A 17483-nucleotide genomic window follows, 5' to 3' on the forward strand; every position below is an offset into this window, starting at 1 on the left:
CCTGGTGCTGCTGCTGTGCTCTCTGTTAGAATCACAGGTTACTCGAGTCTGCTGCGATGCCACCCGGCTCGTGGCAGTCCTGCCCCCTGCACCTGGGCAGGTGGGGGGCGTGGCCCCTCCCTCCAGCCAGGGGTGGGTGGGCCAAGGAACCCAGTCCCACGCCACTGAGCCCAGACGACCACCTCCCTCCCATGATCAGGAAACCAGAGGTCACCTTCCCACAGAAACTTTATTTTTCACAAATCTCAAGTGCAGAACATAGATGACCATTTTAATAAACACAGTCAAATTTTTAACCAAGAATTTACAAGAATTAAGAGTTTTATAGCTTTAAAACATACAGCCAATATTTTATTTCAGAAATAACTCAATTTCTTAAAAAATAAAAAAAGACAAAGACTTGAGGTCAAATTCTAGTCCTGCCACTGACTGGTGTTGTGGGGCTGAGTATGCTACCATGCTACCTAACTTAGAACCAGACCTAAGATGAGAATATGGTTTAAAACTTCAGAGTGCTCTGAAATACAGTATCTGTCACCAATAATAGGTAACACATAGGTGCTATATCTTATAATCATTTAACCGCACCAGTGCTGATGAGAGAAGAACATATCCAACATCCCATCTTCAGTAACAGAGACAGAATTTGAATATAGTCTGGCTACAGGTCTCTCTTCTTGTCTACTACACTGTATTGCCTCTCATGTAAGTCAGAAACTTGAGCCCTGGGTTTAGGGTGAGAAGCAACTATATGAGAAATAAAAGACAGTTATAAGCATCTGTAGGTTTCCTCCAGGGCCTTTTGTCTTCAATGAACAGAGCCCTTCTTCAAAGATGAGGGAACCTAATAACCCCTTCTGTCCAAGACACAGCTGAGAACCAAGAGGGTTAGGAAGAAAGACAGCGCTTAACCAGTGGCATGGGCACTCCTGTCACAGAAAAGGTAGGCATAGTATGCATTGTTGCAGTCCATCTCCAAAGCCCCATGAAGGCTGTCTGAAGTCACCCCAAGCAGCGCAGACTCCCGGAAAACCATCCGTGCTTCCCCCAGGTGACGGTCGCTACTCCCTCCTGGGCCAGCCGTTCCAGTACAATCTGTCCATCTGCCCGCCCTTGCTGCACAGCCAGTCAGCTTACACGGTGCACCAGGTAAGGGCGGCTGCCATCAGCCTCAGGGCCGCTGGGCAGCCGAGGGGGACAACGCAGGGAGAGTGGACCCAGTGGAGGAGCCTCCGCCCCGCTCCTGTGGTCATTCTTCTCGCCCTGCCAGTGCCAGGAGCGGGGCCCCTTATTTCTCACTGGCCGCTCTCTGGCCAGTCTGACTGCCTGGTAGGGTGGGATCCTCAGGGTTGCATACTGCTCCTGAATCTCAGACAGACTGGGATGCAAGGCAGTCAATACTGTTTACCTGGAATGAGAGTTATCTTTCAAATGTTGAAGGGGCAGAGTGGATTGAAGCATGGAAACCGGAGCAAGAGACAAGCGCTCAAATCTGCCTCCACTGACCTGGGGACGACCGACGTCGGTGAGTGACGGGCTGCTGAGTCCCCAGGGGAAGAGCTTAAGCCTCCGGCTCTGCGTTTCCAGTCCAGGATGGTGAGAGCGGGCAGCTCAGGGTCAGCGGGGAGCCAGAAGAGGAGGTTTCTGTGTAGAGCAAGGAGAAGCTGGAGAGACGGTGTCTCAGACCTTCTCACCAAAGCCGCTGCAGGTCTTGGGGAGGAGGAGGGTAAAAGTGGTGAATAACACAATGATGACGTTTGTTGAGCCTGCTATTAACAGAGACTCTTGTGGAAGTGGTCCTGACCCTGATACGGAACATCTAAGTCTGGTAGTCCTAGACCCAGTTTAGGAGAGGCTCGATCCTAGGACCCGAGGGAGTGGCTCTCCTCCTGCAGGCCTGCCATTCTAGGCATACAAGATCTCTTGGAGTTTCCCCTGTTTGAAGCAATTTGCTAAACAAGAAAAGGAAGGGAAACTGACTTCCCTAGACGATAAGGAAGAGGAATCTACCTGGGCCAGCCTCTGGGAAGGAAATGGGACATATTTCAGATTGAGCTGTTAACTTTGTGAACGAACATCACCAAAAGCCATACTTCTTCATGGTGATGGCGCCCCACGCGACAACTGAGGTATAGGTTTCCAGACCTTAACGCTGGCACTCTGATCCCCAGTCTCTTCTTGCCTTCATCTCTAGGCTGAGAGAAGAGAAAGGCTCTTTGTGTCTGCCTGTTGCCCTGATCAGAGTCTGCATGGTGGGGAGTTGGGCTGACGTGGGACGGAAGGACAGGATTGAGTGAGAAGGGCTGGGCTTCCGAGGGTGTCCTATACAGACTTCGTCACCCAGGTCCCCCTTGGCCAGGCCGCTGTCCAGGCCTGCCTGCCCTGCACCTCTCACAGCCGTGTCCTCTCTTCTCCCTTTCCAGTTCTGGGACGGGTGCTGGAGGTGACAGATCTCCCGGAGGGCATCACCCGTACCGAGGCAGACAAACTCTTCACTCAGCTTGCCATGTCCGGCGCCAAGATCCAGTGGCTTAAGGATGCTCAGGGGCTGCCTGGCGGGGGCGGGGGGGACCACGGTGGGACCGCTGAGAACGGCCGCCACTCGGACCTCGCTGCCTTGTACACCATCGTGGCTGTGTTCCCCAGCCCCTCGGCTGCTCAGAACGCCTCCCTTCGCCTCAACAACTCCGTGAGTCGCTTCAAACTTCGAGTGGCCAAAAAGAACTATGACCTGAGGATCCTGGAGCGAGCCAGCTCCCAATGAATGGACAAGAGAAGGGACCAGCATGGCAGGGGTGGGGGCAGGGTGGAGGGGGTCAAGAGGTCCTGTCAGACCACAGACAGAGGCAGAGAGTAAGATAAGGTCCACAGACAGACACTAAACTGGAGCCTAAGACCGTGGGGATGCAGATGGAGACAGACAGACACTCACGCTGGCACTGGACTTTCTCACTCCCCTGCCAAGGGTCCCTCCATTTCCCTGGTTGGCCCATGTCCACTTCCCTCTCTTTCCCATCCTCTTCTATCATTTTTTATCTCTTCTCTCACCATGAAATTAATTCATATTTTTTGGTCAGGTAGAATTGGGAGGGTCCCCACACTTCCCCGTTCTCCTATTTCCTTACCATCCTAAGCGCCCTTTTCTTTTTTGGTCTTTATGAATATATTTATATGGACAGAATTAAGAAAAACAAAATTGATTTCCCCTTTCTCTCACCCCATCTTGTCCCTCCAAACCCCACAGAGTTTAAACTTGGGCCTCCTTCCACCCCCCCCCAGAACACTTGTATATTGTTTGTTTGAGGTTTGTGCTGCAGTAACAGACACAGTATTTAATTGCACATACAGATGTTTGCTGGGTATATTCACTGTAAATTTTATTTAATCTGATTTTTTGTTTGTTGGGGGGTTCTTTGGGGGGAGGTTGATTTTGTTTTTAAATATAAAAAAAAAAATCTGCCACTGGACCTCAGTCCCTGTTTTCTCTTGCCACCCTGGTGTGGGTGGGGGCTGCACGGGCTTGGTGTGGGCTGGATGGCTTTCTCTGGCATATGCACGCGTATCTGCCTGACACAGCTCCCTGCGTCCCATCCTCCTCACAAGTGGTTCTGATAGATGGCTGGGTCTCTGACAGGACTCTGCCACGAACTGTGGTTTATCAAGCACATCACTCTAGACACTGGACCTCTGAGTTCTTACCAGTAAAATAAGAGACTTGGACTAACTAGGTGACCTTCAGGTTCCTTCCACCCTGTTAATTCTGTGATATTCATTTAGGGTTCTGGTAGCTAAGCCAAAGGGGTGTGAGTGAGGTCACAACTGGGTCAAGATGCTGGCCTCATACCTGCCCATCTCATCTTCTGAAAACTCTTCAGGGATGGAGAACTTGGGCCTTTCCTTAACTCCAAAGCCAGAGGGCTGGGTTCTCCCTGATAGGAACAGGATTGCATGTTTCTTAAAATAAAAGCTGTCTCAGCTGAACGTGCGGTGCCAAGATGTCACACTGCCCAGGTGTGCTCAGCAGTCCCTGGCCTGTGCAACTGAAGGAAGGTGAACAGAAGTCACGTGCCCGTGAGATGGAGCTCTCCCCTGTCTTCACAAAGCTGACCCTGTTGTTCAGCCAGTCAGACCAGGGCCGTGAAAGAGCCTGTTGACCCAGAACCATCCAGCAGACCCTTCTCAATGTCACCCTCCCCTTAAAGAAAGAAAAAAGAGCAGTAGGTAGAAATGACATAGCACACTGCCGTGGAAATCCCTGGGGTCTGGATAGCAGTGTCTTTCTAGCCAGCCTCCTCTGAAGTTAGTCTGACCCAACCTCTAACATAATCCTTTACTTCTTGCAGATACACAGGATAAAGCAACACAACATTACCGTCTCCAAATTACTCTCCTCTGAGACGGGAGTATCTCCTTTTTCAACCATGTCATAGCTCAGACTAGGAAAAGGCTGCATCCCTGTGAGATAAGACTGCCAGATATCTCTTTGACCCCTTGGTTCATATGCCAGGGCAGCAGCGGAAGGAGATGGAATCAGGGAATCAGAATGATGAAGGAAGCGTGAGGCTTGGGCATCCTACCTCCAAGAGCTTGCAGATGGGAAAGGGGCACATCACTTACAGATAACAAAGACTCCCTGTGTGACAGCTGTTGCTTTCTGTCCAACATTAACAGAACAGTCTCTATGTGATCATTAGACCTCACTCCCCCAGAATCTCTCAAATGGAAGTCCCAGCTTGGCTTTTTAAAATAGCCTTTAGAATTCCGTTCACCCCGAGGACAAGATTTTAGGGGAATAGGGGACAGGTATCTCTGAGGCCGACTGGAGGGAACAGAGCAGTACCACATGCTCTCCACTCCCTCACAGAAGAGCCGCAAGCCCCTCCTCCAGCCTCCCGTGGGTGGAAAAGCAATCAGCTAATTTTGAGGAGTTCTGAAAATTCAAATTTTCCTTTCCTCACCAGTTTCCAAGCCCTTTCCTTCCTAAAGATTGGAGGCTAGAGGGTATATGCTTGAGGGTATAAAAACACGTGGCCACAAGAAGACAGTGACTGAGAGGTCGAAAGCTAGATTCCAGAGAGAGTAGAACTGGGGAGGTGTTTGGACCTTGAGATAAGGGGATGAAGAAGGCTGTTTATAATTCATCTTTAGTTATTTAAAGTCACTCTCATGAGGGAATTCCTTGGCAGTCCAGTGGTTATAGGTCTCTGAGCTTTCACTGGGCCCAGGTTCGATTCCTAGTCAGGGAACTAAAATCCCAGAAGCTATATCGAGCAACCAAAAAAAAAAACTCATGCACATGAGTATGCAGTATGGACACTGTGCCTTCCTGAATTTAGCCAGTTCTGACCTGCACACCATAGATGAAAAACTAGGCAACAGCGCTCGGGGGCGGGGAAGAGTTAGGGTCCAGCCCGCCCCGTGTCCGATTTCTCCGTGTCAGCTGTGTCGCTCAGCTGTCCACTTTCCTCTAGCCCTGTCATTTCAGCTCTGACACCAAGGCAAGAGGCTAGGAAGTCTACAAACACCGTCTGGGTAGCCGGTGTGAGTACAGAGGGTACTGGGGGGGCTTAGCCCCCAAGGAAGACGACCAGTCCTCCCCCAGCACCACCATCAAGACCGCAGGGGCTCCCTCTCTCCTCCGCAGGCTGTGAGCTGACTTAGGGAATCCCGAACGTAAGTTGCCTCTTCATCCTCTTTCCACTTCCAGGACTGCTCACCCAAGCCTCCCCAGTCCATAGTCTGTTCAGCCTCTTCATTTCTCTCCTTGTTTGTGAGTAGTTTGGGTTTTAGGAGTGAATTTATTATGCTACTCCAGGGCAAGAGCTAGGATTGGAGGGTGGGGTGGGGGTGGGATCAGGAGAATAGAGCAGTAAGGGAAGGAAAGGCTCGTATTACTCGGAAAACTTAAAATAGCTGAAGCCTGAGGCAGGCTGGGAAGTAGGCACTGGGCTCACAAGAGCTAGAGGAGACGGTCCTCGGCCCATCCTCTGTGCAGGCTGTGGACGCACGTTAAACCTCTTGGAAGAGCATCTAGGAACGTGTGCGTCACATTTCTGTTGCCCCAGGTTTCCAGGAGAAAGTTATCTGTAGGAAAATCCCTAAACCATGCAGCCTTGTGCAAGTCTTGGGGCTGTGAAGTTGGGTTGTTCCTCAGGGCAGAAGGACTCTTGACTGGTTTGAGGAGCTAGTTGGGAAGTTCTTTAGTCTGCTGGGCTTTAACCCTGCTCATAAACCCTGTGAAAGGATCTCTTTTTAACCAAATTTCTCACAAAGCCTCCCTTTCAAGGACCACCCTACCACGAGGGCCAGGAATAAGGGAGGGAAGACTGGCAGCTGGGGATGAGATTTCATGGTGGGCCCAACCTCTTGCAGGATGACAGAAAAGGAGGTGCTGGAGTCCTCCTCTTTTCCATCAGAGACTCGGAAGGGTGGGGTGAGTCTGGGCCTCTGACCACCGGGTGTGGGGAGCTGGGGAGCCCCTGCAGCTCTTGAAGAAAAGTGCTTGAATTGATCTCACTTGTGTGAGTTAAAACCTCGCTTACTGTTAAAATGCTCGACAACGCCCGCAGCCCCCATAGCTCCTAACCCTGGAGCGTGGCCCCTGTCCCAGGTAGAAAAAGGTATGCTAGCCTCAGCCTTACCTGCTCTAGAAGCTAGACAGTTCTTTCAACACCGGCTCTCCCCCCCTCAGCTGCAGCGGCTGAAACAGTTGTTCAGGAAGCAGTCTTCAGGGACGAAGGAGACGGAGCTCGCCCCAGAGCCCCAGGCCAACGGGGAGGCGGTGGGAGCTGGAGGCGGGCCCATCTACTACATCTACGAGGAGGAGGAGCAGGAGCAGGAGGAGGAGCAGCCGCCGACCCCGGAGCCGCCTCAGCGAGTCAACGACCGGCCTCACAAATTCAGAGACCATTTCTTCAAGAAGCCCAAGTTCTGTGACGTCTGCGCCCGGATGATCGTGCGTGAGTCACGACGGGAAGGGGAGAGTGTGCTGGTGAAGGCAGGGGTGGGGGAAAGGGTTTAGGAGAAAAGCGTTTGTCTTATCAGACAGGCTGTGGCCAGATCTGGCTCTAAGAAAGTACTTACAGACAGTGCTGGCTCCCAGACAGAAAAGGGGCCTGCGAGCTGGAGTGGCAGCAGCTGTTCAAGGCAGGGGCGGGGGGGGGGGCAGATCAGGAACCTCACCCGATCTTCTCTCCGTCTCCCAAGTCAACAACAAATTTGGGCTTCGCTGTAAGAACTGCAAAACCAACATCCACGAACACTGTCAGTCCTATGTGGAGATGCAGAGATGCTTCGGCAAGATCGTGAGTAGGCTCTGGGGAGCAAGAGGGTAGAAGGGAGGGGACACATGGCCAGCTCCCTCCTCTGCCCGTTCCTCCTCGAGTCATCCCGCCCATTGCCCTGCCTTTCCTTCCTCAGCCCATCTCCCACTCCAAGAAGGGGCAGACACTCGGGGGAGAGTCGGGGTTCCGGGCCCTGCCTTCCACCTCTAATGCCGTCTCCTGTCCAATCCTACAGCCCCCGGGTTTCCACCGGGCCTATAGCTCTCCACTCTACAGCAACCAGCAGTACGCTTGTGTCAGAGACCGCTGTAAGTGAACCTGAGGCATGGGAAAGCCTGGAGGTGGTTTCAGCACCGTCTCCAGATCTGGAAGCCAAATTCTGAAACAGATTCTATTTCCCATCATTTTCACTCAATCTAGTATTTCAGCCATCTTGGATACAAAGTCAGTATCCCCATGTTTGATGGCTGGGGGAGGTCAGATTTAGCTCTATACGGTAAGGAAGAGATAGAACCAAGACGGAAACTTTCATCTGCCTGACTTCAAACTCTGCTCTTTCTATGCAAAACCATTTGTAACCATGAACTACACTCTCCCCATCTCCGTATTAAAAAATAATGCCAGACTCACGGCCAGATCAAGAGCTGGGGGCATCCTGGGAAGATTCATAATTTGGCACCCCTTAAAAATGTATTCATTGATAATTTGCTCAACCTTTTTCTGGAGAAGAGGCTGAACTCTCTGCGAAGGAGCATGGATGGAAAAAAAGAAGAACCCACTGCTGGCAGTATCCCAGCTTGCACATGCCACTTAGAGGAACAAAAGCCAACAGTTACACAAAGGACCCACTCTCCTTGAAGAGAGTGATTCTGACCATTCCCCAGCTCCCAAGCAACTTATTAGTAGAGTTGTCTTTCTAACAGCATATAATGCTCAGCCTGGAAGGAGTGCTGGTAAATATTTTTCTCCATCATATTTCCAGTGATGTCTTTGGAGCTCTTTATACATTGATGGCCTAGGTGTACCCAGCTGACACTTCTCTAATGCTAAACACACACACGCGGTTATCTATCTCTCAGTCCCGTCTCTCCCTTACTTAGGTGCCCTCTCTTTCCTCCAAGTCTTTTTCTGCCTCCCCACTAATATCTCTTTTCTTCTCCCATTCCAACTAGCTTCTGCCAATCGCAATGACCCTGTGTTTGAAACTCTTCGCACTGGGGTGATCATGGCGAACAAAGAACGGAAAAAGGGACAGGCAGATAAGAAAAATGTGAGCACCCAATCTTCCCACTGAGATACGTTCCAGAGACCCCAGTGAGCAGGTCCTGTCTCCTCTCTGGAAAGCTGACAAAAGTAGGGATCCCTTTCCCATAAAACTGCACATAACCCAACAGACAAATTTCTGTGTGAAACTTTAAAGGGTCTCAGTTTAGCATCTCCTTATAGCATGTGTTTACTCTAGGAACTCACTTCTGAACTTGTCAGATTAACCACCATAACTCAACTAAAGGCTAGGACCTAGGCCTCTAGCATAGCCAGGCAACAGAAGCGATCGATGCTTTTGGATTTGGGAAGGCGAACTTGTCATGCCATTCTAGAACCCAACAAGGGCCCATGAAGACAATCTGTTCTGACTCATCTATCCTAAAGATGAGGAAACTGAGACACAAAGCTTGTGGCCAAGAGCACCTTCATTTCCTAGATTGGTAATACAATAGACTTGTATTCAGCTCGGCAAGGGATTTGTTAGCATATCCTTATATCTTTCTGGACAACAAGGATGGACTAATGTAGATAATGATCACAGTTAGATGGATTTGTAAAATTAGCTGAATGAGAGCACCCAAAGCATCCTGGTTCTTTAGGGAGTTTGTAGCTATCGGGAGGTTTCTGATGCTTTTTGACATGTTTTAGTCCTTGGTTCTCACATATGGACATTTTTCTCACTGCTACAAATGAAGATATAAATGATATGTCCCATTAAGTTTGTAGGAAACCTATGAGGGAAAACTTATACACTGAATAATATATTCAAAAATGTTACAGACTAGAAAGAAAGACCAAGAACTAATAATCCAAAATTTTTATAAGGAAAAAATACCTGACTGTTCTTGAATAAAAAAAAAAAAAATCAACTGCAAAAAAACACAACTAGAGATTTGGCTTCAAAGTAGTTGATATGGAGGTTGGGTGCAAATTAGGGATTTCTGTGGAGTGAGCCATGACTTCTAAGGCACTATCAATGTGATCTGACGGCTTCCAGAGAGGCTAGCCCACTCAGGTTCTATTGTCTTAAAGGAATTACAAAAATTGTGCTGCCTGTTTTTCTCTTACACGCTGTAATATTTTGAAAAGCAGACATTACGTAAAAGACGTGGATTTTTGCAAGGTAGTGAGCTTCCTCTCACCTACACTCAAGCACAATTTAGGTGGTAACCTAGCAGGATGTTTCAGAGCAAGTCCGTGCAGTAGGCAGGTGGTTGGCTAGATACTTCTTCCAAGGCTCCTTCCAAACCTGAGATCCTCTTCTGTAGTTCTCTGGACTGACTTGTCAGCCAGGGCAACGTGGGTTTTCGGGACAGCAGCTCCCTAATACTGGTGCCCTCTCCAGTCCCTAGCGGCCATGATGGAAGAGGAGCCGGAGTCTGCCAGACCGGAGGAAGGCAAGCCCCAGGATGGTGAGTAGCACCCACCTCCGTCCTTTGGATGGAGGAGGGTTGGGGCTCAGTCGTGGCCCCAGGGCATGCCAGGTTTGGCGATAAGAGGCCCTGGAACAGAAAGGTAAGGGGCTGAGGGCTACTGTCCAAAAGCAGAGACAACTTGTCGGCGTTTCCCATTCTAGGAAACCCTGAGGGGGATAAGAAAGCGGAAAAGAAGACACCTGATGACAAAGTGAGAATCTTCTCTCCCTAAGGGGACCCCGGTCCTCTCCCCAGCCCAGGTCTGACAGCACTCATGCGTATCCCATGGGTTCCAGCCCTTCTTCACCCTGCCTTCTTCACCACCTTACCCATACACATGGCCAACACATTCCTCTCAGTTCAGGGACTCAGGAGAGAGGTGGAATGTAGTGTGTCTGGCAGACGTCCATGCCTTGGCCGCCTGCGCCTCGGTGTGGGACAGAGGAGCCCTGAGACTCTTCACCCCCTTTCGCCCTCAGCACAAGCAGCCTGGCTTCCAGCAGTCTCATTACTTTGTGGCCCTCTATCGATTCAAAGCCCTGGAGAAGGACGACCTGGATTTCCCGTGAGAGGCCTTAGGATTGGGGTGGGGGTGTCCTGGGAGTGGAGAGGGGAGAGCCCAGCGCCCTATGGGAAAGGAAAGGGGGGACTCGGGGCGTGGAGCCTGTTGGGGCTGGACCTGGGCACAGCCAAGAGACCGAGTGTGTAAGGTCCCTAAATCTCAGAGGCCCCCCCCTTCCTGTTCAAGGCCTGGAGAGAAGATCACAGTCATTGATGACTCCAATGAGGAGTGGTGGCGGGTAAGAGAGCAGACGGCTGAGGCTCAGCTGGGATGGGGGTTGAGCTCAGAGCCTGAGACTGTGAAGTTAATTCTTCCTGCCATCTCCTCTAGGGGAAGATAGGGGAGAAGGTCGGATTCTTCCCTCCAAACTTCATCATTCGGGTCCGGGCTGGAGAGCGTGTGCACCGCGTAACAAGATCCTTCGTGGGGAACCGCGAGATAGGGCAGATCACACTGAAGAAGGACCAGGTAGCTCTGGCGCCCCAACTCAAAACCAGGCCCAGAGGCCCCCCTGCCAGCTGCACTCCTTGCGGATCATAAGTCATTCATGGGACGAGATTGGGCCTCCGCGGCTCTGGGCTCAGCTCCTGCATTTTCTCCTGACTTCTCTTCTCCCCCGTCCTTTAATCCTTTAGATTGTGGTGCAGAAAGGCGATGAAGCCGGCGGCTACGTCAAGGTCTACACCGGCCGCAAGGTGGGGCTGTTCCCCACCGACTTTCTGGAGGAGATTTAGGCGTGCTGACGCCTGCCAGTGGGAGATACCCAAACCCCATTCTGGGCAGGCCCAGTGGAGGTTGGGGAGAAAAGGGGCGAAAGCAACTACAAGGCTGGGTTGGGGAGGGCTGGGAAGGCCACCGAAACGTGACGGGGCTTCCGGGAAGGGACTGGTTCCCGTCCCCCTCCCCCGCCGAGGGCGTCGGATTCTTGGTGCCTGGAGCAGCCTCACTCGCAACCCTCAGGCCCAGCCTTTTTTTCCAAATCGGGAGGGGGTGGGGGCAGAAAGAATGGGTCTCTACTAGGGAGACGGGAGGGGTGGGGGGTTGAGACGCACCATAGAATATTGCGAATTTATTAAAGTTTTGACAAAAGTTAAGAAAAGTTTGCTGTTTAACTGGGGGCCGAGGGGAGAGGGAGCAGAAGGCCTCCGAAGGGGTGGAGAATCTTCCCCAGCAGTCTCCCCTCACTACCATCGAGTAACCCGAGACCCACCTGGGCTGAGGCTGGCGCGAGGCGGGGAGATAGACGCGTCCGCTCGGCAAGGTCTCTGCGTCAGTGAAGAAAGAGAGTCGGACTGAGGTCACTGTCCCCGCGCCCCGGCCGCTGGGAGCAGGATCCAGTAGCAAGGTAGCTCCCCAGAGCTCTCAGCGATTTCGCCGTGGGCAGCCCCTTGCCATTTTCGACCCTGGCTCAGTTCCGAGCTAGGCCGCCAGGGGGCGATGCAAGATCTCGGTTGAAGTGCGAGGGATGGGATGGGCGGGGGTGGGGGGGAGAGGAGAGAACTGGAGACTCCAAGCTCAAGCTCGAGACCCTCGGCCTGGGAGGGGGTGGGGTGCGTGCCGTCTCCATGGCAACACTTACTCAAATCCTCCGGGAACTGAGCTAGCGAGACCGGGGGGCCTAACCCCTCCCGCGCGGCCCCCGCCCCAGCCCTTAGCGACAGGTAGCGAGAGAGAGGGCGCGGGGCAGACAGCTAACCGGCTCGCGCGGAGCCGCCCCGGTGGTGTGCCGTATGCAAATGTTATTATTTGCATATGTAAATATGCAAATGTGCCGGCCCCGGTCACGGTGGCAGGTGGCCGGGAGCCGGAAGGTGTGGGAAAGGGAGCTGAAGGAGACCAGGAGTTTAGGGGCCTGGGAGCGGAACAGAGAGCGAGGCAAGCTGGGGCGGGCGGTCCGGGGAATGAGGCCGGCCGAGGGTCTTGAGCTTGATGGCGAGTGGGGGAGGGTCACCCTGGCCAGCCAAGAGAGCCTCTTCTCGTCTGCTTGTTGTCTGCCAGGCCTGAGGTTGGCACCGCCTAGCAAGGTTGGCAGCGGGAGCCCGGGCACCATCTGCTGCTGGCAGCGGGGGAGGGCAGAGGCTCAGCTGGGCTGGGGAAGAGGAGGGCCCAGGACGGGAGCGCCCCCCTTCCATCCAGAAGGCTGAGGTGCGTTGGGGGTAGGGAAGCACTCGAGAAGACTCGTCTCAGAACCTCGTTCGGCTCCCTGTTCCCTTTGCCCTTGATTGTCCGGGACGCCTCAGGGCGGCGGCGGGGTCATATGAAGAGTCAGGCAGCCCCTTTGAACCGCACTTGGGCTGGAACGGGAGCAGATCACAGGCCCCTCTCCACCGCCGCAAACAAATCAAACCTCTTGCCCCCATCCCTCCTCAGGATCCACCTACCACCAAACGGCGGAGGGAGCAGGGACGGCTAGGGCTTGGGCCGCAACTCTTCACCAAGTGGTCTAAGGGACTCAGAACCTGAGCTCCCCAAGATCCTCGAGAGCCCCCCCCCCCCCCAATGCTGAAGCGAAACCAATTTACTGGCTCATTGGGCGGCAATGCTGGTGTGGGGGTACCGAGAAGCTGAGAGAGCTGCTGTTCTCTCCCCCTACACTCGGGAGGGGGGGGGGCACCCTCTTCCCCCTCCTCCCAGAGCCGGCAGCTGTCCCTAATTAGAGCGGCGGTTTAATTGGATTTATCAGCAGTTAATAGGAAATTAAGCAAAGGGCCCGAGAGAGGGAGGGCGGGAGGAGCGGGAAGGCTGACTGTGCCGCGCTCGAAGGACAGGGTGCTGGGCTATCAGGGGTGGGGACACAAGGCCCATTTAGAGCAATTGAGCCCCTTGGTCACACCCTCCCCGCAGTACTTGCCCCGCCCATGGAGCCCTGGCCCGCGGGCAGAGAGCAGGTCTCCAGAGATGGAGGCGGGAGGGACAGCGACCCCGCGGGTGCCCCCAGAGCCCCTCGGTCCCACTAGCAGCCGCCTGGGTGATGGATGATGCTGCCTCAGGCTGCAAAGGTCATAAGTCTGGGCCAAGGAGCTGACTGAATTGAAAGCAGACGGAAGGAGGGGTCGGGTGAGGAGGGTCCAGGATAACCAACATCCTACCCCTCCCCAGGGCCCCCTGGCTCTGAGCAAGAGAAGTGCCCCTTGAAGTGAGAAGATTGGGCAGCACCAGGTGTGAGCCTGCCTCCTGGCTGTGTTGGGGATCCTGGCAGTCTCCCCTGTGCAGCCTCCGGTACCCCTCTATGGCTCTCCTGCTCTCCCTCAGCTTTGGGGGTTGAAGCCAGCAGGGTTGGCTGTACCAGAGAGGCCTAAGGCCCACACCATTGGCTCTGGGGGCCAAGAAGGGAAGTCTGTAGCCAGTTAAGCAGTGGCTCAGTGCCCACAGCCCAGGCATCTCCTGTCATCAGAGCCTCATTGCATGGCTGGACGAAGAAGGCCTCTTCGGGGGTCCCAGTGACCTCTGCCACCCTTCACCACCGCAGGGCAGAGGCAGCAGCGTCAGCGTGGGTGGGCGCGAGACTCTGGGTGTGTGAAGGGTGCCTCTGTGGCCCTGCTGTGCCCTATGTCCGCCCTGGAGGTGCGAGGCGTGTCCGTCGGGGTCCCGGGTGTGTGTGTGTTGGCGTGTGTGCCCCGGGAACTCGTGCCCCTGGTGCGTGTCTGTTCCACCGTGTGTCTTGTCTCTGTTCTGCTCCACCGCCCCACCCTTTGAGGTTTTTGGCTGTCCTAGTCCCTGGGTGTCAGATGGGCAGATGTGCTTTGATGTGTCTACGTGTCTGTGCATTCTTCACGCCTGCGTGTGCCCCGAGTGTGGGCATCTCCGTGCGCCTCTGCCTGCAGGACCGTGTGATGTGAGAGCCAGGAAAAGCCTCTGGTGAGTGTGTTGCTCTGGCGTCTCTGCCTGCAGGTGTGTGTCGGTGACAGTGCGTGGGCGTGTGCCTGGGTGTGAGCCGCGCGGCGGCTTGTATTCGAATGACAGTGTGACACATGCACGCTCGTGTGTGTGTGTGTGAGTGTGTGTGTGAGCGCACGCGTGTGCGCTCGCCAGGGTGAGTCTCCCACCCCCGCCCCTACCTCTCCCCATTTCTATTCCTCTCTCCTCTCCGGGCGGGCTTGGCTCCGCCGTCCGCATCATCTCCATCCATTATTGAAGAAACAGCCGCGTCCGCTCCAATCACATCAACACCCCCCGCCCCCCTCCATTCCGCTCGCCCCGCGGCCCCTCTGGGTGCTGGGGAGTGGGGGAGCCACAGCGCGGCGGGGCTGCAGCCGCAGCTCCTGCGAGCTCATGACCCTGTGCCCAGAGCCGGGCCAGGCACCGGGACGCCGGGGTCCCCAGCGGAAAGCGCTTTGCATAAACAGATGGCGCGGGCGCCTTTGTCTAGATGGTTCGCTCGCTATGAGGCTCCGGGCTCCGCGGCTGTCTGGCTGATGCAGCCATGATCATCTCAGAGCCTCGGGACCCGGCGCCCTTAATAGTGGGCAGAGGGGGGTTAGGGGCCCCGGGGCTCCCGAGCAGATGCCGGGCACTGTGTCTTCCCTCGCTAGCGCCCCCTCCACGCCCCACTGCTGCAGAGGGAAAGCGGAGTCTGCGCCAAGGTGACGGGCGCGTGGAGGTGACCGGGAAGGGGACCCTGGGCAGAGCCCCGAGGTGCCCGCGGGCTGTCCCCTTGGACCGCTGCAGACCCCCAGGGGCAGCAAGCCAGAGAATAGGAATAGAACCAGGGGATGGGAGGGGGGAGAAAGAGTGACAGGGAGGGAGGCATTTATAGAGACACGGCGAGGTAGATGCGGAGGAAAGGAGAAGCAAACGCATTGGGACGCAGAGAAGCAGATGCAGGGGGACAAAGGCAGGTAGAGAGCTGCGGAGGGAGAGACAGAATGGGAAGGCAGACGGAGACACTGATAAGGCCTGGAGAAGAGGCAGAGACCCCACTAGGGCAGGTAGGGTCAGAGGGCAGAGGAGAGTCTCGGCGCTGAGACAGAGCCCTGGGCACCTGGGGCTGCCCAGCCCCGCAAGAGGAGCCAGCCTGAACCTGGGATGCCCGCAGCTGGCGAAGTGGGAGCTTCTGAGTCCCCTGTCTTTCCCTCCCCTCGGCCCCTCCTCACAACAGATGAGTGGAAGTTGCTGGACTCACTGCCCTGGCGGCGGGAGTGGCGAGAGCGGCCGGCGGGCGGCGCCCACACTCCTGGCAGTGACTTCCCTGCTCGAAAGCCGCGAGGCGCAGGGCCGCTGAGGCCCGATAGGGGGCGCCCGAGGCACCGCCCCAAGAGTTTGAGAGCACCTCCGCCTCCAGGGGGCGCCCGCGCCCTTGGCCCCGCGAGCCCAGCGGCTTTTGAAGTTCAGCTGCACCAGAGCGCGGATTAGTGTCCTGTGGGTTAGCTTTGAGACGGGTCCCAGAGGGACCCCCGACCGCCCCTGGCCACGCCTAATCCCCGGCTAATGACTTCTGTCTGCTCGGTCAGCGTAGCCTGAGTCCTTCTGGTGGGAAGAAATGAGATCGGGAACTCAAGGAGTTCTGGGTCTCAGTTCGGCCCCAGGGACGAAGATCCCGAGACGGAGGAGCCTTTAGAAATAGGGTCACCGACAAGGGGTCGGAGACAAGTGCCAGAAGCAGACGAAGGGTCGAGGAGTCCCGGAGAGGCAGAGGCAATAACGCAGTAAGAAACTTGAAAAGCAAGGGCGGAGGCCCAAGGCAGGAGGATCACCGGGGCTGCCAGGAAAACAGCCGGGCGGAGGGCCCGTAACGCGCAAGGCGCGGATCACTGGGTCTCAGAGAAAGGGCCCCGCAAGGAAGGTGAGCGCCCAAGAAACAAAGGGGCGCGGCCCCGGAGCCAGACGTCCCTATCGCTCCAGCTGTGCCGCAAGAGTCAGATGCGCAGCCCAGCTGTGCGTCCCCTCGAGTTCGAGCTCCAGGCCTGAATTTTAGCCCCAGAGACTGGAGGGCTCCGGGGCAGGGGTGACAGGACAGCCCAGCCCCTGACGCGGCCCTGGAAGTGCAGGTACTCGGGGCCAGGCTCTGAGCGCCAGGCTCCGACAGCCCGTCAGGCCCCCGCCCCGCCCCGCCCCCCACAGACGCAAGCGCCGAGTCTCTGTCTCTTTGTTCTCGCCCTGTCTCTGACACTTTATCTCATTATCCGCCGGAGGGAGGCGGAGAGCTCGGGACCCCGCAGCCTAATTACAGCCGCGCTTGTCAGCGCAGGAGGTGGGGGAGGTATCAGGCGTGGGAGGGGGAAGCAGGGGGCCCTCAGGGTCCCCTCCCTCTCGGCACTCTGCGAGGCACAGCAGCGGGGGCACGGCTCGCCCCTGCCTGGGCACCACGAGGCTTTGGAGGGGAGAAGTGGAGGAATCGGCTGCCAGGACAGCAGTAGGGGAAGGAGGGGGGTTAGCGTGGAATGGGGAGAGGTGGTTAGGGCTCAGCGCTTGCAGCGCTCCCGAGAACCCCAGTTCCCCAAAGGCAGCGGCAGAGATAGCATAGTGTCTCACCTGATGGCACAGCACGCACCCGAGTTGATCATCCAGCGGGATGCAAGCACTCCAGCTTCTGTCTCTATATGTTCTCTTTCCTCTTTCAGCATCTTTTCTCTCTTTCTTCCAGTTTCCTGCACTCCATTCTCTTTCTCTCCATCACAGTCAGTCAGAGGCAGAAGTGGTCTCCTGGGATGGATACCCGAGGTAGGTAGAGGAAGGAAGTCTCTTAACCCCCAGATTTACCCACCTGATTTGCTCTATGCCGAGCCAGGTTTGAGATAATGCCCAGCTCCCCTGGCCTCCACACTCTTCCAGGCTAACCATGACACAAATTGGAGAAGCCCCCCAGGACTCGAGCGCCTGGGGTCTGTCTGTCCCCCCACTTCCCCCTGTTCTTGGAGGCAGGTGGCCCTGCTAGCTCCTGGGTGGCTCTAGGGGTGTCAGGGAAGCATTACAGAGGCCCTCTCATGTCCCTGACCCCCATCCCCCCACCCCCTCCAC

The 17483-nt window shown here is 55.3% G+C and overlaps 2 protein-coding genes and 1 long non-coding RNA gene across 36 annotated transcripts in view; 2 read left to right on the top strand and 1 right to left on the bottom strand.

Moving 5' to 3' along the window:
• The window catches only part of R3HDM2 (R3H domain containing 2), a 156875-nt gene extending 153408 nt beyond the window's left edge, over positions 1-3467 (top strand). For 31 of the 32 annotated variants that reach the window (XM_070454735.1, XM_070454736.1, XM_070454737.1 and 28 more), the window contains 3 exons: positions 1052-1149; positions 1441-1525; positions 2424-3467. In XM_070454735.1, the coding sequence (XP_070310836.1) occupies positions 1052-1149; positions 1441-1525; positions 2424-2764 (524 nt within the window). In that variant the 3' untranslated portion in view covers positions 2765-3467. The other variant, XM_070454751.1, reaches the window with a different exon arrangement.
• Positions 211-17463, bottom strand: LOC139030879 (uncharacterized). Of its 2 annotated transcripts, XR_011483325.1 has the most exons (5): positions 16998-17463; positions 11737-11791; positions 7084-7237; positions 6642-6988; positions 211-1644 (listed from the first exon to the last, which is right to left on the bottom strand). It is a non-coding gene; the product is annotated as an uncharacterized lncRNA (long non-coding RNA). The 2 variants fall into 2 exon arrangements; XR_011483326.1 differs by lacking the exon at positions 11737-11791.
• On the top strand, positions 3562-11599 carry STAC3 (SH3 and cysteine rich domain 3). Of its 2 annotated transcripts, XM_020878378.2 has the most exons (12): positions 3562-5673; positions 6373-6433; positions 6692-6959; positions 7207-7304; positions 7519-7591; positions 8456-8553; positions 9895-9961; positions 10126-10175; positions 10444-10529; positions 10713-10764; positions 10857-10994; positions 11162-11589. In XM_020878378.2, the coding sequence occupies exons 2-12, from the start codon at positions 6374-6376 to the stop codon at positions 11258-11260; spliced, it is 1089 nt and encodes a 362-aa protein (XP_020734037.1). In that variant the 5' UTR covers positions 3562-5673; position 6373; the 3' UTR covers positions 11261-11589. The 2 variants fall into 2 exon arrangements, with proteins under 2 accessions (XP_020734037.1, XP_070310854.1); XM_070454753.1 differs by lacking the exons at positions 3562-5673; positions 6373-6433 and having other exon boundaries at positions 6452-6959; positions 11162-11599.
• Positions 17464-17483: the final 20 nt, after the last annotated feature.

This window comes from Odocoileus virginianus, chromosome 24 (genome assembly GCF_023699985.2).
Source record: "Odocoileus virginianus isolate 20LAN1187 ecotype Illinois chromosome 24, Ovbor_1.2, whole genome shotgun sequence".
Taxonomy (NCBI): Eukaryota; Metazoa; Chordata; class Mammalia; order Artiodactyla; family Cervidae; genus Odocoileus; species Odocoileus virginianus.

Coding starts and splice junctions, on each gene's coding strand:
- STAC3 (XM_070454753.1), top strand. CDS start 6,623: ATGCTAGCCTCAGCCTTACCTGCTCTAGAAGCTAGACAGTTCTTTCAA. Junction 7,592..8,455: donor CGCTTGTGTCAGAGACCGCT/GTAAGTGAACCT, acceptor CATTCCAACTAG/CTTCTGCCAATCGCAATGAC. Junction 10,995..11,161: donor TCACACTGAAGAAGGACCAG/GTAGCTCTGGCG, acceptor TTAATCCTTTAG/ATTGTGGTGCAGAAAGGCGA.